This window comes from Oncorhynchus kisutch, linkage group LG24 (assembly GCF_002021735.2).
Source record: "Oncorhynchus kisutch isolate 150728-3 linkage group LG24, Okis_V2, whole genome shotgun sequence".
Classification (NCBI taxonomy): Eukaryota; Metazoa; Chordata; class Actinopteri; order Salmoniformes; family Salmonidae; genus Oncorhynchus; species Oncorhynchus kisutch.
The window spans coordinates 27,848,489-27,871,766 of NC_034197.2; the positions used below are offsets into that span (position 1 = coordinate 27,848,489).

Consider the following 23,278-nt stretch of genomic DNA (forward strand, 5'->3'; position numbering starts at 1 on the left):
CACTCGATTATTCGTGACACCTCACCGAAGCGCGCACGTGTGTGTGTGTGTTGAGGTAGGCTTATTTGTCATACATGGGTCTTGTAATATATGCAACATAGATATGGTGCATGAAGAAAAGGCATTTAAACAGTATTGGTGCGTGTAAGAGAGAGAGCGAGAGACTTCCTGAGCCTTCTCTCAGAGTGAGGGGAGGGCCTTCTGGAGTGAGAGACTGCTATTTTCTCTGTTGTCAGTGAAAACAGCTTCTACTCTGTGGTGGAGCTCTGAGGCCCGGGCTCTGCCCAACAACCTGTTTCCTGACAGATAAGAAACAACACCTCCACAAGGCCTGGTCAACACTCCACTGCCCATCCACCCCATATGGACTGACATTGTGGTGCATGAACAGCTAGGGAATATGAATGGGAAAAATACACACACACAGTAAATATGGTGTTTCAAGGATCTATTTGATAACTTTGAGCATACAGATCAAATCAAATCAAATGTATTTATATAGCCCTTTGTACATCAGCTGATATCTCAAAGTGCTGTACAGAAACCCAGCCTAAAACCCCAAACAACAAGCAATGCAGGTGTAGAAGCACGGTGGCTAGGAAAACCTCACTAGAAAGGCCAAAACCTAGGAAGAAACCTAGAGAGGAACCAGGCTATGAGGGGTGGCCAGTCCTCTTCTGGCTGTGCCGGGTGGAGATTATAACAGAACATGGCCAATATGTTCAAATGTTCATAAATGACCAGCATGGTCAAATAATAATAATCACAGTAGTTGTCGAGGGTGCAACAAGTCAGCACCTCAGGAGTAAATGTCAGTTGGCTTCATCTGTGTGGGTCATGTCAGGAAACTAAGGTGCTATAAAACATGAGAGGATCGCCATCTAGTGGATTAATACAAACTTCAACAGGGCTTATTTATTCACACTATAATCAACTCACATTAAACACTGTAAACCACCATCAGTGCTTCAGTCTACTTTGTTCCTCAATTAAACATTGCATCCAGACATAGTGTGGTCCAGGCAGTTTAAGAATCTGTTTTACATTACTTTGCTTTAAATAATTGCTCTTATTGGTCCATTTCCTCCTTAACCTGAAGCAGGAGCTGGCCAGCATGGAGGAGATAATCGCTTACCAATCCTACGAGAGAGCTAGACACACCCCAAACCCCTCCGATCCTCAACACACACACACACCCACACACACAAGTCAGGGGGCCAGGAGTTAGTCAGGAATGCACTTTTATTATCCCACATCAGAAGGCACTGGAGTGGTTTAGCACACAACCCTACCACGCTGCATCGGAGGTCATGGCAAAGTCACACCAAGGTCAGAGGTCAACTCAGGAGCCACTCACCTGGGGAACCTTCAAGATCACAACAATGATCAGTATCTTTAAACTGATTGGTGTGTAATAACAATATCCATTGACTTCTATTAATTTCTATTTAGTGATTAGACTGACAATAAATTCAGTGCAGTTTCTGGTTTAAAACTGTTTCAAAGATCCTAAACATGCTGGTCCAAACACTATGGAACGCTGGTCTGCAGCTCCCACTATAAGTTATTATCTTCATCAAACAAGTGTCAGAATGGACTTCAGATGGACTCATTCATATCATCTAGGTCGACTGAAGCTCCATGAACAGATGAATGGTAGGATAAGACGGATAGAGAGCCATCGTATTCAGCAGTAATCAAGGACCAGGATTAGGAAACACACATCAGGTTATTAGCAGTGAGTGTCTCAGAGCAATTACCCAGACAACCTTGTAAAGGTATATTCTGTTAGCCTGGTCCCATATCAGTTTGTGCTTAGTTTAGCCAACTCTTCTGTCATGTCATGACTGTGAGAGTTAGAGGAGTTGGCTAATAAAGCACATACAGATCTGGAAATGTGAAATAGGACAGTTTTGGCACATAGGGCAGTATGCTGAAAAAACAGGGCAATGAGGAGAGAGATGGAGAGATAGGACAGTAAGGCTGCGTTTACACAGGCAGCCCAATTCTGATCTTTTACCCACTAACTGGTCTTTTGACCAATCACATTAGATAATTTCACATGAGATTTTTCTCAGAGCTGATCTGATTGGTAAAAAAAAAACATTAGTTAAAAAAAGATCAGATTTGGGTTGTCTGTCTAAACATAGCCATTGTGATGGAGTGAGTCACATTCTTCATACAGGCAGTGCATTGAACAACAGTAGCATGGCAGTGGAGACAGTTGTCTATGTCTGGCAGACAGTCTATGCCTTTTCAACATGGAATTCAGGCACCAGTGAAAGCAATATCATGGCAACTCCACATTTCCTGCAAAGTGGCCTTATCTGTACCTATGGTTTCTGGTGGCTCTGTGGTGAGTGGCCCTAACTGTCAAACCCTCCCTCTTGTCTAAGCTGGCGCTACTCTCTAAAAGTCATTAGAATTCATTACATAACCTCTCCTAATTAAAATGACCTCTCCTAATTAATTTACTCTCCTTTAAAAAAAAAAAGACACCTTTAATAGGACGTAAATCATTGCTAGTAGAAACAGTACGGAAGCACGAGAAGTCTCAGCGTGACACTCAAAGTAATGTCCATCAGTCTTTTGTGTCCAGAAAACAAAGAGTACTCTGTAGAAAGGTTCCTTTTCATCTCAGAATCCATCGCTGTGGAAAAAGTGCGAGGCGGGGATTCATTCATCTTTTCATTTTCTACCAATAACAGACCGGTAGAGCACTTTCTTTATGAAAGGCAACCAAATCAGAGTACCATTTATCTGCAGAGGGCCTGAGCCTCTGAGGTGAACGTCCAATCAGTTTCTTGACAAGCTCCTCTTTGTGCAGAGTGGGAGGAGCTTAACGCTACATGGTACTGAATAAAATGTAAAAAATAATATATTATTAGAAAAAATAATAAACAATAATATACTTGATTAACCCCTAGAAGAAAAGAAAAACAGTATGACGATGCATCCTGTGAAAGAAATAAACACTATTTCTGAATGTAAACAAAGTCTCATCCTTCCCAAACAAAAGTCATGACTGAGTGGTATTCTCATCTTCCATCCTTCCCTCACTTTCTCCTCAGTCCAAATCCTGCCTCACAGAGCTCAACCGACTAATTCTACAGCGTCCGTCAACACAACCACCACATCCTATTGGCAGTTAGGCTCTTCCTGCTTTCTGTGTGTGTGTGTGTGTGGAGACAGAGTATCCACCCTCGCGCATAGTCATAGAAACACACGTCTCCATTCGGTCATCTGGGCAGCTGCAGGGCACGGTGCGTGTAGCCCGACAGCGCATCCCAGTTCCTCCAGAGGAAGGCGAAGAGGAGGATGAGGAGGAGGGTGGAGAAGGACCGGGAGCGGGTTTTCATTAGAGGGACCACACAGTTGGCCACAGTGGAGACAAACACCAGGAGCACAGCCATGAGGGCCAGGAGGACATTGATGAGTTTCCCCAGCAGTGTCCGGGCCGTGGCGTTCTCCAGGCCCTCTAGCTGGACCACCTGCTGCTGCTGCTGCTGCAGCTCCATCTTAGAGATACGCGTCTGACACGCCTCCAGAGCTTCCTGCAGGACAGGAGGATAGAAAAGGGTTAGACATAGTAGTACACAGTATGGCTACACACAGTAAAGACTACAGGAAAAAGTGGACCGAGCACGCCCCCATTCTCATCAACGGAGCAGGTTGAGAGCTTCAAGTTCCTTGGCGTCCACAGACAGTCATGAAGAGGGCACGACAAAACCTATTACCCCTCAGGAGACTGAAAATATTTGGCATGGGTCCTCAGATCCTCAAAAGGTTCTACAGCTGCACCATTAAGAGCATCCTTACTGGTTGCATCACTGCCTGGTATGGCAACTGCTCGGCCTCCAACCGCAAGGCACTACAGAGGGTAGTGCGTACGGCCCAGTACATCACCGGGGCCAAGCTTTCTGACATCCAGGACCTCTATACCAGACGGTGTCAGAGGAAGGCCCTAAAAATTGTCAAAGACTCCAGCCACCCTAGTCATAGACTGTTCTCTCTGCTACCGCACGCCAAGCGGTACCGGAGTGCCAAGTCTAGGTCCAAGAGGCTTCAAAACAACTTCTACCCTCAAGCCATAAGACTCATGAACAGCTAATCAAATGGCTACCCAGACTATTGTACATATTACTTCAATTACCTCGACACTGGTACCCCCTGTATATAGCCCCGCTATTGTCATTTACTGCTGCTCTTTAGTTATTTGTTAGTCTTATCTCTTACTTTTTTTGTTGTTGGAATTTTGGTATTTTCTTAAAACTGCATTGTTGGTTAAGGGCTTGTAAGTAAGCATTTTACTGTAAGGCCTACACCTGTTGTATTCAACGCAAGTGACAAATAACATTTGATCTGATTTGATTTTGAGTGTCTGACAGACAAATAGCAAAGATCATTTCATATAGAACTCTAACACCACCTACAGCCAAGAGGGGGAAACATAGGTTAGAGACAAGGCGATACACACACACACACACACACACACACACACACACACACACACACACACACACACACACACACACACACACACACACTACTTTTTTGGCACTAACTTGAGTTCTTTCAACACAACATCTGTTACTTTATGGGGCTTGTTCTAATGGATTCCAATGAAACAAAATATAATTATTAAGTAATTATAGTACTATTATCTCTGACTCCATCATGCGTTTTAAATACCAGGTCAATATTAGGGCCGTCAGAGTTTTTATTTAATTTTTTGTACCCCTTTTTTCTCCCCAATTTCATGGTATCCAATTGGTAGTAGTTACAGTCCTGTCTCATCGCTGCAACTCCCGTACGGACTCGGGAGAGGCGAAGGTTGAAAGCCATGCGTCCTCCGAAACATAACCCAACCAAGCCACACTGCTTCTTGACACAATGCCCATCCAACCCAGAAGCCAGTCGCACCAATGTGTCGGAGGAAATACCGTACACCTGGCGACCGTGTCATCATGCAGGCGCCCGGTCCGCTACAGGAGTCACTAGAGCGCGTTGGGACAAGGACATCCCTGCCGGCCAAACCCTCCCTAACCCAGACGACACTGGGCCAATTGTGCCCCGCCCCATGGGCCTCCCGGTCGCGGCCTGCTGCGACAGAGCCTGGACTCGAACCCAGAATCTCTGGTGGCACAGCTCTTAGACCACTGCACCACCCGGGAGGCCCGGGCTGTCATAGTTAATCAGTGATCTCAAATGTATTAATATTTTAGTACAGACATTTTCATTGCAATGTAAAAACAAGCTGACACTAAGGTTAAAAAAGTGTGCTTTCTCAATTACCCTACTTTTGCTAACCGTTACTTTAGACAAAATCAAGATGTCAATATTCTTGTAATGTTTTTTGTATGAAAAATCTTGAATTAGCCTAATTTGAGCAAATTCAGAATTGGCTAATTATTGAGATTAAATCACAGCAAATCCTGTGATGAACTCAATTACATTTTTTGAAAGCCCTAGTAAAATAGTGAACTGTAAATTAACCTGGAAGTTGTACACAAAGATTAAACAACACTGGCTTATGTCTGATTGGGCTTGTTCCTCATAACTGTGCAAGGCTTTCTGTTTGTCTTCAGATAAAGTTGTGATTATGAAATGAATCAGTCATACAGTTGTCTGGCTTTCTAGTTTGTGTACAGTGTGTGTGTGTGTGTGTGTGTGTGTGTGTGTGTGCATGCATGACTGTGACTGACCTGTATGTCTCTGGCTCTCTCGTAGGACTGGTAAGCTATCTTCTCCTCCATGCTGGCCAGCTCCTGCTTCAGGTTGAGGATCTCATTCTGGTGGAGCTCTGTCAGATCATTCAGCTGCTCCTCCAGACGCTCACACCTACAGAGGAACACACAGGTTAATCTAACAGCTCACACCTACAGAGGAACACACAGGTTAATCTAACAGCTCACACCTACAGAGGAACACACAGGTTAATCTAACAGCTCACACCTACAGAGGAACACACAGGTTAATCTAACAGCTCACACCTACAGAGGAACACACAGGTTAATCTAACAGCTCACACCTACAGAGGAACACACAGGTTAATCTAACAGCTCACACCTACAGAGGAACACACAGGTTAATCTAACAGCTCACACCTACAGAGGAACACACAGGTTAATCTAACAGCTCACACCTACAGAGGAACACACAGGTTAATCTAACAGCTCACACCTACAGAGGAACACACAGGTTAATCTAACAGCTCACACCTACAGAGGAACACACAGGTTAATCTAACAGCTCACACCTACAGAGGAACACACAGGTTAATCTAACAGCTCACACCTACAGAGGAACACACAGGTTAATCTAACAGCTCACACCTACAGAGGAACACACAGGTTAATCTAACAGCTCACACCTACAGAGGAACACACAGGTTAATCTAACAGCTCACACCTACAGAGGAACACACAGGTTAATCTAACAGCTCACACAGACATATACACAGAGATATACACAGAGATATACACAGAGATGGATGGATAGACACACACACACACACACACACACACACACACACACACACACACACACACACACACACACACACACACACACACGTGCCCCATAGACAAACACAGGTTCCAGTTTTTCCTGGACAAGAGGTTAAAGAGCTTTCAGGTGGAATGACACCTGACTGGATGGATGATTATCTGTGAGCTGATCAGCAGTTTGACACTGACCAATCAGGAGGGAGAGGGAGGATGTGATTGTCTGTGAATGCATGCATGCGTGTTTGTGATTAAGTGAATCACACCACCAGTCTGATCTCATTATGTCTTACTTAACCAGTTTAAGAGTCACATTTTAATAAGATGTACAACTATGCCCTCTGGTACTGCACACACACAAACACACGCTCTGGTGGATAATCAGACAATAAAAAGATCAGAATATAGGTGAATCAGAGAGGGGAAGATGGGGAAGTGGAGGAGGGGGAAGCTACTGCAGAACGTCCTGTACCATCCTAATACTGCTAACTGCACCAAAAACTAAATGCCAAGCCTACGGGCAAAGTTTCCTCTAGGAGTTATACAGGTAGGAGGCTCCATATTCTAAACAATGGTTCAAACACAGTGGTTTAACCATAACTGTGTGGTCAATGCTCAGAACATGGTCATCAGCAGAAGACATGCTCAAAGCTCCTTCTGCTGGACCTTATTTTTAGCCTGAAAGACAAAAAAAACACATACTTGTGCCCCTGATGGATATTTTAGAGAGAAAAATGTTTTTGTCTCCTCGTCATGAAAATCCTCTCCCCCTCCCTTGACTAACATGCCCTGAGATAGCAACACATGCCCTCAGATAGATCTGTGATAGGACAGGACAAGATCCTTGTGCTAGGGACTGGTTTGCAGTAAAGTCCTTCTTCCTTGTTCCTCCACAGCAGGGACTTTTCCCTGGCCACCTACACTCGGCCAGCTTTAAGGGAGTTTCAGGGTTTCCGCTTCAAGTCTCAAGTCAGCGTTTTGATAACCAACCCCCCCCCCTTTGAGACAATGCTGTTTTGTAAAAAGTGCCAAATAAATAGACTTGAATGGGTTGGTTCTCTGTACCTGTTGTGTCTTTACTAAAAGGTACATACACCTCTTCACTTTAGTAGTCTAGGGATGATCTCTCTGCCTAAATGATGGATACTGTCACTAGTTTACAATTCAGTTTTAAGGGCAATGAAGCTTCGACCTGTCTTATGTTGATTAGAGTGGGTTTGGTTTCAGTGAAAATACACCTGCACATCAATATCACTTTGCAATAACCTTCCAAATCTTAACCTTATACATCTCTGTGTGGGGTTTTTCCTACAGGGCTCTCTCTCACTCCCTCTAGCACTCTCCTTCTATTCTCTCTCTACATATATAGTGTGTTAAGTACAATGATGTATATAAAACCTGGATTGCTGATGCTATGTATTGGCCAATGAGAGGCTTTGAAGCCACCGGTTGGCCATTTTGGTACTCCCCAGTAGGAGCAGTCCTTCATAGGAACGAATGGAATTCTACAGTATTTCAATTGAATGTTTCAAGGACAAAATGATATTTAATTGTAGTGGGGACAGTAACATTAGTAATCGCTAAAAATGATACTTTAAGGATTTTTTTTTTTTTTTAATGTTTAGCTAACAATAATTTGTAAGTATGCATTAAGGTGTCTGTCATAGAATAAATGTGGCAAAAGCAAAGGGAAATAAATGGATTTCTATAGCTTCCAAAATATTGTTTGCAATGGCGGGGAAGTGCCAAGATGGAGGTACAGTGGCATCAAAACAGCACCCCCTGTCAGAAATCTAGTATATATATAAATCATTGGTTAAGTAAGTCAGTACCTAAATTGTTTGTCCTGCAGGGCCTGCATGATGACAGCATGTCCTCTAGCTCCCTCTCCCTCCCTACCTGAATCGTTCCTCCTGCAGGGCCTGCATGATGACAGTGTAGTCTCTCTGATAGTGACTCTTCAGCCCCTCCAGATTCTCCTCTAGTCTCCCCTGGCCCTCCTGCACCTCCTGTAGCAGCATGTCCAGGCTAGAGCTCTGGCTCCTCTCCAGGGTGTTCCCCTTGGAGCTGGGGGGGCCTCCGGGAGCCCCTGTGGTGCTGTTGGCCCCTGCCGACCCCGACGTAGCGCTGGAGCAGTCATCCTCGCTGCCGTACTTGGGGCTGGACTGCAGATGGTGGTGCCCTGCGCTGCCCAGAGAACTCCCCCCGGCCCCAGTCACCCCCTCCTCGCCCCCTGACGGATCCTCCAAGGAGTCCTTCAGCCCAGGGATATTGTCGGCGCTGCCAAACTTGTTGCGGAACAGTGAGGCAATCTCCCGGGGCTTTGAGACGACCCCGGCGGCGGCGGAGTGCGTGGCCTGGGAGAAGCTGGAGAGGCCTCCCTTGACACTGTCCACCACGCCCTCGCTGAAGCCTGTGACCTTTGCCCCCACATCCTTCAAGCCCTGCTGCATGTCCCTGAGGACGTCCTTGGGCTGGCGAGGGATGCCGTTGTGCTCCACCTCCCTCAGCTTGCGGTGGTAGTGCTCCAGCTTCCTCTGCAGCTGCTGGATGGTCTGGGCGGACTTCTGGTTCTTCTTCTCAAACACCTGCAGTTATATAGGACACTTATGTGTCTGTTATAGGACACTTATATAAATATATATACACACACACACAGTTGAAGTCGGAAGTTTACATACACCTTAGCCAAATACATTTAAACTCAGTTTTTCACATTTCCTGACATTTAATCCTAGTAAAAATTCCCTGTCCTAGGTCAGTTAGGATCACCACTTTATTTTAAGAATGTGAAATGTCAGAATAATAGTAGAGAGAATGATTTATTTCAGCTTTTCTTTCTTTCATCACAGTCCCAGTGGGTCAGAAGTTTACACACACTCAATTAGTATTTGGTAGCGTTGCCTATAAAATATTTAACTTGGGTCAAACGTTTCGAGTAGCCTCCCACAAGCTTCCCACAATAAGTTGGGTGAATTTTGGCCCATTCCTGCAAACAGAGCTGGAGTCAGGTTTGTAGGCCTCCTTTCTCGCACACGCTTTTTCAGTTCTGCCCACAAATTTTCTATGGGATTGAGGTCAGGGCTTTGTGATGGCCACTCCAATACCTTCACTTTGTTGTCCTTAAACCATTTTGCCACAACTTTGGAAGTATGCTTGGGGTCATTGTCCATTTGGAAGACCCATTTGCGGCAGGGTAGCCTAGTGGTTAGAGCGTTGGACTAGTAACCGGAAGGTTGCAAGTTCAAACCCCCGAGCTGACAAGGTACAAATCTGTCGTTCTGCCCCTGAACAGGCAGTTATCCCACTGTTCCCAGGCCGTCATTGAAAATAAGAATTTGTTCTTAACTGACTTGCCTGGTTAAATAAAGTTAAAATAAATTAAAAATTAAAAAAATTAGCTCCCAAGGATGAACAAGACTTGTAGAGGTCTACAATTTTTTTTCTGAAGTCTTGGCTGATTCATTTTGATTTTCCCACGATGTCAAGCAAAGAGGCACTGGGATTGAAGGCAGTCCTTGAAAAACATCCACAGGTACACCTCAAATTGACTCAAATGATGTCAATTAGCCTATCAGAAGCTTCTAAAGCCATGACATAATTTTCTGGAATTTTCCAAGCTGTTTAAAGCCAGGGTCAACCTAGTGTATGTAAACTTCTGACCCACTGGAATTGTGATACAGTGAATTACAAGTGAAATAATCTGTCTGTAAACAATTGTTGGAAAAATGACTTGTGTCATGCACAAAGTAGATGTCCTAATCAACTTGCCAAAATGATCGTTTGTTAACAAGACATTTGTGGAGTGGTTGAAAAACGAGTTTTAATGACTCCAACCTAAGTGTATTTAAACTTCCGACTTCAACTGTATATATATATATACATACTATAAATATTATAGCACGTGCGTGTTTATAGTACACATATATCTCGGCTTGTTACAGAAATTGTAACTAGATAAATCAGCCCTTCTTGCTCAGTGAAATATAACAAACGAGGAGACTGGCTGACACACACACAATGATGATCTGTGCCTGAGCCCAACATCTTGGTGATTTACAGTACCAGTCAAATGTTTGGACACACCTAGTCATTCAGGGCTTTTTCTATATTTTTACTACTTTCTACATTGTAGAATAATAGTGAAGACATCAAAACTATGAAATAACACATATAGAATCATGAGGTAACCCAAAAAGTGTTAAACAAATCAAAATATATTTTATATTTGAGATTCTTCACAGTAGCCACCCTTTGCCTTGATGACAGCTTTGCACACTCTTGGCATTCTCTCAACCAGCTCATGAGGTAGTCACCTAGAATGCATTTCAATTAAACAGGTGTGGCTTGTTAAAAGTTAATTTGTGTAATCTCTTTCCTTCTTAATGCGTTTGAGCCAATCAGTTGTGTTGTGACATGGTAGGGTGGTATACAGAAGATAGAATCTTTTTTTTCCCCCTTTAACGAGTCTGACGAGCCCGAAATGAAAAACATACTGCTTTCCCGGGAACAGGCCAAAATCCATGTCATTTGCGTGAAGAGACAATGAAGAAAAAGAGGACATAGGCCTTCAGGGAATTCGTAGGCAATCAAATAACCCCCCCCCCCCCCCCCCCCTGCCTTCTGTTCTTCCAGCTAAAATGCAATCATTGGAAAATAAAATCGACGACCTACGAAGAAGATTAAACTACCAACAGGACATTAAAAACTCTAATATCTGTAATATATTTCATGGAATCATGGCTGAACAATGACATTAGCAACATAAAGCTGGCTGGTTATACACTATATCAGCAGGATAGAACAGCGCGTCTGGTAAGACGAGGGGTGGTGGACTATGCATATATGTAAACAACAATATCTAAGGAAATCTCGAGGTTTTGCTCGCCTGAGGTAGAGTATCTCAACAGGACAATGACCCAACACACCTCCAGGTTGTGTAAGGGCTATTTGACCAAGAAGGAGAGTGATGGAGTGCTGCATCAGATGACCTGGCCTCCACAACCACCCGACCTCAAACCAATTGAGATGGTTTGGGATGAGTTGGACTGCAGAGTGAAGGAAAAGCAGCCAACAAGTGCTCAGCATATGGAGGAACTCCTTCAAGACTGTTGGAAAAGCATTCCAGGTGATTAACAGTGTGTAAAGCTCTCATCAAGGCAAACGGTGGCTACTTTGAAGAATCTCAAATATAAAATATATTTTGATTTGTTTAACACTATTTTGGTTACTACATGATTCCATGTGTGTTATTTCATAGTTTTGAAGTATTCTAGTTAAAATAGTTAAAAATAAAGAAAAACCCTGGAATGAGTAGGTGCCTCCAAGATTTTGACTGGTACTGTATATTGTCGTCATATATGCGATCATTTAGCAGAGCTGTTATCCAGTAAAAGTAGTACTGTCTTGTGTATTGTCATTCCATGATGTTTTGTGGTTTCATACTAAAATGAATAAAACTTTGATCATAAAACAATGCTCACCTGTTTGATGCGGGCACTCTGCTGCTTGTCAGCATTGTTGGCCAGTTTGAGGTACTCGGCCACGTTGTCATCTCTGGCCGTCTGCTCAATCTTGATCTGCTCTGTGAGCTTGAGGATCTTCTGCTGCAGCTGGGCGATAGCCTGCTTGGTACGCTGGGGGTCCGGGGTGCCATCTTCACCCCCGAGGAACGACCCATCAGCGCCACACAACACTGCCTGGGGGGTCTGAGCCAAGCCACTCACCTCCAACCGCTCAATCTGGAGAAAAGGAGGGGGAGATTAAAACGTGTCAATTGTATATTGAGGAAGCTCAGTCATTCCTGAGGTTTTGCTGACATGCTGGTCTGAGAAAGAGAGACTTCTTCTGCAATCCCCTCTGCTAAAGACGCGAATCTGTGTCAGCAAGGGAGGCCACTATCTGTCAGCTAATTCTGAAGTGTGTGACTCATGATCGCAATATTTCTACAACAAAAATAACCCATTTCCTTCCATATGCCCAGAATCAATACTGACTGTGTAGCATGGCATATAAAATAGAGAGTAAATAGAACCTTTCTGCTTAGTCAAAAAGGTTGATCATGAGTGGTGGTGGATAATCATTGAAACTAATCACAAAAATGTGCCTACAGCTCATCAAGTTTGACAGGATGTTGGATTTGTGATTACAGAGTCAAAGTTGTTCCACACAGATTAGGTCTACCTGTCTATGTCTGTAGAACACAGACAACCTTTGCTTTTAAACAATTCCACGGAAATTGTTATTTTTTCCCCAATTGAAATTGTCAGGAATTTTGCTAGGACTTTCTGGGAGTGGTTTAAGTTGGAAGGGGAAAACTGAAATCTAGCTGTTATTGGCAGAGAGGGTTGCAACACTAATTTACCAGGCATGCCAAAACTTCCTCCCATCAAAACAGGCTGAAATTCCAGGTGGTCTTTTCAAATAGCTCTTACACTAAAAGGGATTGATCAGAATTTTCTAAATATTATTCCAACCTCATAGTGTGGAAATAAACATATAAAACACAGGAAATCAGGTTTTGACTGCAGTGGGCCTTTAAAATCTGTCTAACAAAAACCAATGCACAAGGAATTTTTTCACAGAAAAGCCTACCATCAGTAACACACTACGCCGCCATAGTGGAGTTTGGAGTGTGACTGTTTGAGGTTGTGGACAGGTGTCTTTTATACTGATAACAAGTTCAAACAGGTGCCATTAATACAGGTAACGAGTGGAGGACAGAGGAGCCTCTGAAAGAAGAAGTTACAGGTCTGTGAGAGCCAGAAATCTTGCTTGTTTGTAGGTGACCAAATACTTATTTTCCACCATAATTTGCAAATAAATTCATTACAAATCCTACAATGTGATTTTCTGGATTTTTTTCTTCTCATTTTGTCTGTCATAGTTGAAGTGTACCTGTGATGATAATTACAGGCCTCTCTCATCCTTTTAAGTGGGAGAACTTGCACAATTGGTGGCTGACTAAATACTTTTTTGCCCCACTGTAATTTAACAGTAGAAATGTATAACATTTTAATGTGAAATGAACACAACCAGTCATGTTTTCATCTGATTGCCAAACAAATCAAAAAGTAGGCTGATTTCAAAGCTGATTAACACCAAAAACCTTTTCATTCACTTATTCGGTCTCTGCCAAATATGATCTATTGTCTCAGCAAAATGACTGCATCATGAATGCCTTCATTACTGGTTAAAGAGACAGCGCACACTGTTATAAAATAAGCTACTTCTATACAAATGTTCAGCCAAAACAAGCTCAATAATTAAATGCATGCACACACTCATATTGAATATACCTCCACCTATATTGTGGATAGGCCTAGGCTACATCTTGATTCACCCAGTTTATCAATAGAGAAGTATTCTGTAACTTAAGTGCAAATGGCAGGTGGGAGCAATAATATATATTCTGATGCTATGTACAGTTGGCTCCTCTTTTCTATATTATTGTGATTGAATGATTACTTAATTCAGAATGTATGTGCAGTTCAAATTTGAATCAATGACTGAAAAATTCATATTTTCAACATCCCAAAAATGTGTCTTTTCAAAGTTCTAAAAGGACGTCTTTTCAAAGTCCATATAAGAGGTCGCTTCGATGTCCGGAAAGTACGTATTTTCGATGTACTGAAAATACCAATGTTCAACACTCATTTAAGATTTTGTTAATTTGTGTATAAGACATATTTTCGACATCCTAAAACTAAGTCTTCAAGCCGTTCACTTAAAACCTGAAATGCACGTGATGTCAAAGTCTAGAAAATACGTCTAAAATACGTATTTTGAACTTCGTTTTGCTTACTGGAAAGTATTTGCACGTCGAAGTTGAGACATACAAAACCGGCCAGTTGCTCACCTGCCTGCACAAATATGACTAATTGAGCACAGGCACCACACTGTAACCACAGCTTCCGGTGTTTGAGACACCTTTACGACACTACAATGCGCAGTCTATTGAAACCAAGACACCTGATAGGCTACGTTTAAAAGGACAAGGGACATCGAAACCAAAATATAATCTATCTCACCTTGCCATTCGTCAATCGGAGTACTTGTTCCCAATGCATTTTCCCTTATTCCCGTAGTCAGTTTTCATCTGTCCAGCAGCTTCTTTTATAAAATCCCAATGTATCCCGCTCCGAGGCTTTGCCGGTTTCTCACAACACAACACTCCAAACTTGTGAAAGTTGAAGTGTACCTGAAACTGGCCATCCTCCTCTCCACGACGCTCCTCCCACTCTCCTTCCCTCCCCGTCGCGCGACAGAGGTGACATCATCCTCCAATCCCGCCTCGAGCCAAGTGCAAGAGGTGCTCAAACGTCAACCATTAACCACTCGTGTCCCGATGATAGTGTTCAAAAACAGTACTTTAGTCAGCGACATAGATCGATGGTTCATGTTTATTTATATCAAGCAACTTGGTAAATTCAGGTGCATAGAGAGACATTTTTTTAAATGTTTGAGTTGAACAAAATGATTTTATGTCTCAAGATAAATATGAATGGCTATGAGGGGGGAGAAATGCATTCCTCATTTGAACACAGTATCCCAGTTTAGCTTCAATATTAGTTTCTTTCTCAATATTCTCTTTTTCACTGTCACATTAGAATATTAATCATATCCTCAACATCAGTTTGCGAAATATTGATTGCTCAATCTCAAGGGCAAAGACAAGACTTGCACAATGCAAATTGTTTCTCCGAAAAAAATGGAACATAGGATGTTCTCCAAAAAAGGGGGAAAGGAAAATAAAATCTGACCTCTTCAAAAACGTTTTGACCTTTACATGTAGCCCATTTACAGAAACAAACCCCTGGTGTTATAACTATTTCTATAAAAACCCAACTTAATCTGGGTTTAATCATTCCATTCTGAAAACAGTTGATAAAACAGTCATTAACTCAGAGGTGGAGAAACTGACCAACAGAGTGCAGAAGGCAGAACAATGCACAAATTGCTGGGTGTGGAAATGAGATTGTATCAAATCTCTGCCTGTCCCTCATTCTGCCTCTCTCTCTGTGCCAAGCTGCCGCTGAAGAGAGGTGTCAGCGGGGCAAGCTCAACCAGGCTGACATCTTCAGATATGCCGCACAAACGCACACACCCACACACACAACAACAAAGTGTGAAAAAGCCCCCTGTGGAGTGACGTTGATGCCCATGCCTTTGATCGGGTGCATTTCAGATGCCAAGTGCATTCTTCGTTTTAACAGATGTTACGGCTACCATGAATCACCAGTGGTGGGAATTGGAAGCGACTCGTGACAGCTGAACTGTGAGGTGTCAGAGGATCAGTCTCACTGAACCTATACTGTAAGTCAGGGTTCCCCAACTGGCAAGGATTATTATTTGCCCCTCCCCCCCAAGTTTTCTGAAAATAATAATTATAATAACAATAACAGTTGGTCATAAAAAACACCAGCAATTCAGCTCCAAGTGATTTCCATTTAGGAAATCCGTTCCAAAGTTTTCCCATGCATAATAGTGAAAGATATATGTGATCATATACAAATGTAAGCAAGATTTGAAATGATTATGTTTTAGTCTAATATGAATATCCGTTTAGGCTTCTTGCAGTCAATCTGCAGTCTACAAATTATTTGCTGGCCCCCAGGCCAAGAAAAAATAAACCCGCAGCTGAATCTAGTCGATGATCCCTGCCATAGGCCTTCAGCAGCCTCTATGTCGTGATTACTCAGATAGGTAACTAAACCAATTATAAATCTTATAATGAGTACTTAATGGCCCAAGAAGAAAACAAGCATGTTATTAGGAGGACAGAAATTCTACTCATTTTGCTATGGGGAAAATTAGATTTTTTTCAGTTTTAAAGCTAATTCTAACCATTTTACAATGACTTATGCCATGTTAATGATATCTGAGTGAGAGTAACTTACAAAATCAATGAGAGCCCCCTGGAGGTCAGGGCCCCTGGGCACATGCCATGCGTGCCCGCTCAGTATTAGGCCATGATTACTACAAGTTCAGATAACTGGCTAGACTAATTTCACAATGTAAGAACTGTTAGCTGACATGGCTAATTGAGTGATTGTCAGTGACTGACAAAACAAGAGAAAAACTGATGATCCACAACCACATTCTTAACTTACACCTTGTGTATTCTACTATTCTAACGCTAAACTGACCCCGACTGAATTCCTAAGCTAATTGTCGCTTATGCCTGGAGCCGGCCCTGAGCTGAAGTGAAAAGTCCCAATTGAGTCACGCCACCGACTGACAAGGATATGAATCAGAGAACACTTTTCTGCCGTGTGCGTAGAGTAGGGCAGCAATGGCATCGAATGTTACATTCAACGCATTTGACTGGCACCACATATCTACTTGTTGTTAGACGTTGACTAGTGACCTGGGTAGGGGCATTTTACAAGTCAATGTTACAATAACGCATATACTTACATGATGTGTTCTGTTGAGAATCCATAGGCCTTTATCTAGATCATCCGTTTGTCCAATATCCATTATGAACACTATTGACGCAACATCATGGTCACTGCTGCATCTCACCAACTACTCCACTCATCATTCTCAGCCACCTGGAATATGATCATGAGGCCCAAGCTTTTCATATACTGCTCAGTACAGTGCCCCCCCCCCCCCCATACAATAGGCTACTAGTACGTCATCAATGATAAGACTAGGCTACATATCTTTAACTGCAGAAGTGAGATCAAAGATATGATGACACGGGTTAATTGTGGCCTTGGAAACGGCCCACTAAAATAACTATCTGGCCACTAACTATGAGATAGATAAAGGAGAGAGGCCAAGTAATGGTTGAGTCAGCTGACCACAGTGAACCCAGAGTTCCCTGAAAAGCAACGCAGAGATACAAGCTACCCTGTGATAAGGAGGAGCTCAGAGACACTCACAGACTGGCACAGGAGTAATCCATCCACTCCCATAAACCTGGCCAAAAATGCACACTAAGCAAGACTATATAGGTGGTACAGATGCAAGAACGCATGGGGCTATCTCTCACACACACACACACACACACACACACACACACACACACACACACACACACACACACACACACACACACACACACACACACACACACACACACACACACACACACACACACACACACACACACACACACACACACACACACACACACACACACCAGCAAAAAGAGCATGATAATCTGTCATTATTCCATAATGCCCACCTCCTCTATCAGAGTATGACCTACATTTTATCTTGATAAACAATTTATGAGCTAGAAGGAAGGAAGGACAGACTCTAATAAGGGCTGTATAAAAGCAGATTCCTCCAAATGCCCTAGAGATCCACACCAACTCAGAACACATTACCATAGTGACAGTGTTCCATCTGATCCACAGAAGCAAGGGGTAAAAGGTTATGAAACTAATCTGGAGTGTGAAATTCAGTCATTTAGATATGATCCGAGTCTGAGCCAACATCTCCTCAGAGAGCGGAAGGAAGGGAGAGAGAGAGAGAAAGAGAGTGAAAAAGAGAAAGAGAGAGTTAGATAGATGTACTTGGCCACTGAGAAAATATACTCACTCCAAACTCAATACAACTGTGACGAGCACACCTTACTGTTTACACCTAGACGGAGTATATCTCTGTCTGTATACAGTAAACATGCACACAGCACATACAGTTCAGATTACAGTGCAAAGTTTATCCCTGACTGCATCATAGGTTCCAATATGATATAGTGTACATGATATGGTGTGATATAGAGTATGTGTGTTATAGATTGGACCTATTTATTCCCTGTAGCCCTGGTCTAACTAACGCGTCAGCCATAAGTCGATTCCTTATCAGTGCACATACCAGTAAGTGGGTAAGTACAAAAATCGAAGTGAATTGCAGTTCCCCATTTCACATGCATTATCTGCACTCTTAGAAAAAAGGGTTCCAAAAGGGTTCTTCCGCTGTCCCCATAGGAGAACCCTGTTTGGTTCCATGTAGAACCCTCTGTAAAAAGGGTTGTACCTGCAACCAAAAAGGGTTTTCAAAGGGTTCACTTATGGGTACAGCCAAAGAACCATTTAAGGGTCTTGATAGCACCTTTTTTCTAAGAGTGTGTAATGTCTCTGGCCATCTGCAGGCTCAATTTTAGTGCATGTATCACACTTATCAGAGCATACAGCAAGGTGAAACCAGAAGATCATTGTACCTCCGCTGCATGTGAGATTGTGAGGGAAACCCAAGGAGAGAACACAGGATACCCCCAGGCTGGAAATGAAACATTGTACAGTAACTAAGGTAAAACTCTGTTAATTACCCTAACGCTCAAACCCACCCGCACACTCAATGACCTGACTGCTAAATAGAGAGAGAGAGAGGAGAGAGAGAGAGAGAGACAGAGAGAGAGAGACAGAGACAGAGAGAGACAGAGAGAGAGAGAGAGAGAGAGACTAGTCTTGTGGCTTCATTCTAGGTCAACAATGTTGACATTCCAAACAGTTTAAGCCCAGGTGTAAAGTTGGCCAAAGCCATGCTGTAATACAGTTTATTCTAAATATACATATGCAGTAGAATTTCATAACTGATATTTATTCAAGCCTCATGACCCAGTGCTAAACATAACAGAAGAAAACCCAACTTCATATCCATATCTTAACAAGGATTTCACATTCACATGATTATGCAAGATCTACACCTGAATCACTTTCTCTACACATCTAGACTTCAACTAAACATGCTTAAATTCAATCTCCCAGAACCCACCACATCACAGATCGGAATCAGAAATGTGGATAGGAATGTGTCTATGTGTAGATAAGTGTAACAGGGGAGGTTTGAGAAGGGGAATACAGAGAGGAGAAGAGTAAGTGGTGTCGAGAGGAGAGGTGAGAGAGGGCAGAGGAAAGATGACAGGACTACTTCTATAAGAGGAGGATGACCCCACCAGTGAACCACTTACTGTAAGAGACAGTCCTGACCTGCGGGGTCGGTATGTGGTCCTACTGCATGCGGTGTGTGTTTTATAAACATTAGTGTTGTAAGTGTGTGTGTGTGTGTGTGTGTGTGTGTAGGATTATGACATTTCCCAGGCCTGTGGTGGATCTTTGTAAGCCAGTCCTGGTTTCTTAGGGTGCTGACCAGCTTTGCCTGGATCAGTAGCTGTTACACAACCAACCAGTCCCTGGACAAACAGGCACACCCTGTTAGGGAGGCTGGGGGAAGGTTTGGGTGGACCCCTGCCCCACAGATAAACACTAATCTTACTAGTATCTGGTTGACCTGCCTGATGGACACCAGGAAAGACCTCATTTACATCTTAGTCATTTAGCAGACGCTCTTATCCAGAGTGACTTACAATTAGTGCATTCCATCTAAAGATAACTAGGTGGGACAATCACATATCACACCTTTACCTGCTGTTGTTGTGCTAGCTGATTAGCTGTTGTCTCACCTACTGTTTTAGCTTGCTTTCCCAATTCAACACCTGTGATTACTGTATGCCTCGCTGTATGTCTCTCTCAAATGTCAATATGCCTTGTATACTGTTGTTCAGGTTAGTTATCATTGTTTTAGTTCACAATGGAGCCCCTAGTTCCACTCTTCATACCCCTGATAACTCCTTTGTCCCACCTCCCACACATGCGGTGACCTCACCCATTACTACCAGCATGTCCAGAGATACAACCTCTCTCATCATCACCCAGTGCCTGGGCTTACCTCCGCTGTACCCGCACCCCACCATACCCCTGTCTGCGCATTATGCCCTGAATATATTCTACCATGCCCAGAAACCTGCTCCTCTTATTCTCTGTCCCCAACGCTCTAGGCGACCAGTTTTGATAGCCTTTAGCCGCACCCTCATACTACTCCTTCTCTGTTCCGCGGGTGATGTGGAGGTAAACCCAGGCCCTGCATGTCCCCAGGCACCCTCATTTGTTGACTTCTGTGTTCGAAAAAGCCTTGGTTTCATGCATGTCAACATCAGAAGCCTCCTCCCTAAGTTTGTCTTACTCACTGCTTTAGCACACTCTGCTAACCCTGATGTCCTTGCTGTGTCTGAATCCTGGCTCAGGAAGGCCACCAAAAATTCAGAGATTTCCATACCCAACTATAACATCTTCCGTCAAGATAGAACTGCCAAAGGGGGAGGAGTTGCAGTTTACTGCAGAGATGGCCTGCAAAGTAATGTCATACTTTCCAGGTCCATACCCAAACAGTTCGAACTACTAATTTTGAAAATTACTCTCTCCAGAAATAAGTCTCTCACGGTTGCCGCCTGCTACCGACCCCCCTCAGCTCCCAGCTGTGCCCTGGACACCATTTGTGAATTGATCGCCCCCCATCTAGCTTCAGAGTTTGTTCTGTTAGGTGACCTAAACTGGGATATGCTTAACACCCCGCCAGTCCTACAATCTAAGCTAGATGCCCTCAATCTCACACAAATCATCAAGGAACCCACCAGGTACAACCCTAACTCTGTAAACAAGGGCACCCTCATAGACGTCATCCTGACCAACTGGCCCTCCAAATACACCTCCGCTGTCTTCAACCAGGATCTCAGCGATCACTGCCTCATTGCCTGTATCCGCTACGGAGCCGCAGTCAAACGACCACCCCTCATCACTGTCAAACGCTCCCTAAAACACTTCTGTGAGCAGGCCTTTCTAATCGACCTGGCCCGGGTATCCTGGAAGGACATTGACCTCATCCCGTCAGTTGAGGATGCCTGGTCATTCTTTAAAAGTAACTTCCTCACCATTTTAGATAAGCATGCTCCGTTCAAAAAATGCAGAACTAAGAACAGATACAGCCCTTGGTTCACCCCAGACCTGACTGCCCTCGACCAGCACAAAAACATCCTGTGGCGGACTGCAATAGCATCGAATAGTCCCCGTGATATGCAACTGTTCAGGGAAGTCCGGAACCAATACACGCAGTCAGTCAGGAAAGCTAAGGCCAGCTTCTTCAGGCAGAAGTTTGCATCCTGTAGCTCCAACTCCAAAAAGTTCTGGGACACTGTGAAGTCCATGGAGAACAAGAGCACCTCCTCCCAGCTGCCCACTGCACTGAGGCTAGGTAACACGGTCACCACTGATAAATCCATGATTATCGAAAACTTCAATAAGCATTTCTCAACGGCTGGCCATGCCTTCCGCCTGGCTACTTCAACCTCGGCCAACAGCTCCGCCCCCCCCGCAGCTCCTCGCCCAAGCCTCTCCAGGTTCTCCTTTACCCAAATCCAGATAGCAGATGTTCTGAAAGAGCTGCAAAACCTGGACCCGTACAAATCAGCTGGGCTTGACAATCTGGACCCTCTATTTCTGAAACTATCTGCCACCATTGTCGCAACCCCTATTACCAGCCTGTTCAACCTCTCTTTCATCTCGTCTGAGATCCCCAAGGATTGGAAAGCTGCCGCAGTCATCCCCCTCTTCAAAGGGGGAGACACCCTGGACCCAAACTGTTACAGACCTATATCCATCCTGCCCTGCCTATCTAAGGTCTTCGAAAGCCAAGTCAACAAACAGGTCACTGACCATCTCGAATCCCACCGTACCTTCTCCGCTGTGCAATCTGGTTTCCGAGCCGGTCATGGGTGCACCTCAGCCACACTCAAGGTACTCAACGATATCATAACCGCCATCGATAAAAGACAGTACTGTGCAGCCGTCTTCATCGACCTCGCCAAGGCTTTCGACTCTGTCAATCACCATATTCTTATTGGCAGACTCAGTAGCCTCGGTTTTTCGGATGACTGCCTTGCCTGGTTCACCAATTACCTTGCAGACAGAGTTCAGTGTGTCAAATCGGAGGGCATGCTGTCCGGTCCTCTGGCAGTCTCTATGGGGGTGCCACAGGGTTCAATTCTCGGGCCGACTCTTTTCTCTGTGTATATCAATGATGTTGCTCTTGCTGCGGGCGATTCCCTGATCCACCTCTACGCAGACGACACCATTCTATATACTTTCGGCCCGTCTTTGGACACTGTGCTATCTAACCTCCAAACAAGCTTCAATGCCATACAACACTCCTTCCGTGGCCTCCAACTGCTCTTAAACGCTAGTAAAACCAAATGCATGCTTTTCAACCGGTCGCTGCCTGCACCTGCATGCCCGACTAGCATCACCACCCTGGATGGTTCCGACCTAGAATATGTGGACGTCTATAAGTACCTAGGTGTCTGGCTAGACTGCAAACTCTCCTTCCAGACTCATATCAAACATCTCCAATCGAAAATCAAATCAAGAGTCGGCTTTCTATTCCGCAACAAAGCCTCCTTCACTCAAGCCGCCAAGCTTACCCTAGTAAAACTGACTATCCTACCGATCCTCGACTTCGGCGATGTCATCTACAAAATGGCTTCCAACACTCTACTCAGCAAACTGGATGCAGTCTATCACAGTGCCATCCGTTTTGTCACTAAAGCACCTTATACTACCCACCACTGCGACTTGTATGCTCTAGTCGGCTGGCCCTCGCTACATATTCGTCGCCAGACCCACTGGCTCCAGGTCATCTACAAGTCTATGCTAGGTAAAGCTCCGCCTTATCTCAGCTCACTGGTCACGATGGCAACACCCATCCGTAGCACGCGCTCCAGCAGGTGTATCTCACTGATCATCCCTAAAGCCAACACCTCATTTGGCCGCCTTTCGTTCCAGTACTCTGCTGCCTGTGACTGGAACGAATTGCAAAAATCGCTGAAGTTGGAGACTTTTATCTCCCTCACCAACTTCAAACATCAGCTATCTGAGCAGCTAACCGATCGCTGCAGCTGTACATAGTCTATTGGTAAATAGCCC

General features: G+C 44.0%; 1 protein-coding gene across 6 annotated transcripts in view; it reads right to left on the reverse strand.

Annotated features, from left to right (window-relative positions):
* Positions 1-433: 433 nt before the first annotated feature.
* LOC109869074 (transmembrane and coiled-coil domains protein 1-like) overlaps positions 434-23,278 on the reverse strand; it is a 101,687-nt gene continuing 78,842 nt past the window's right edge. For 4 of the 6 annotated variants that reach the window (XM_020458925.2, XM_031803634.1, XM_020458927.2 and 1 more), the window contains 4 exons: positions 11,990-12,247; positions 8,406-9,094; positions 5,706-5,841; positions 434-3,554 (listed from right to left, as the gene is read on the reverse strand). In XM_020458925.2, coding sequence (XP_020314514.1) covers positions 3,240-3,554; positions 5,706-5,841; positions 8,406-9,094; positions 11,990-12,247 — 1,398 coding nt within the window. In that variant the 3' untranslated portion in view covers positions 434-3,239. Of the gene's footprint in view, positions 3,555-5,705; positions 5,842-8,405; positions 9,095-11,989; positions 12,248-14,536; positions 14,745-16,925; positions 17,072-23,278 lie in introns of those variants that run through there. The other 2 variants (XM_031803635.1, XM_020458929.2) reach the window with 2 other exon arrangements.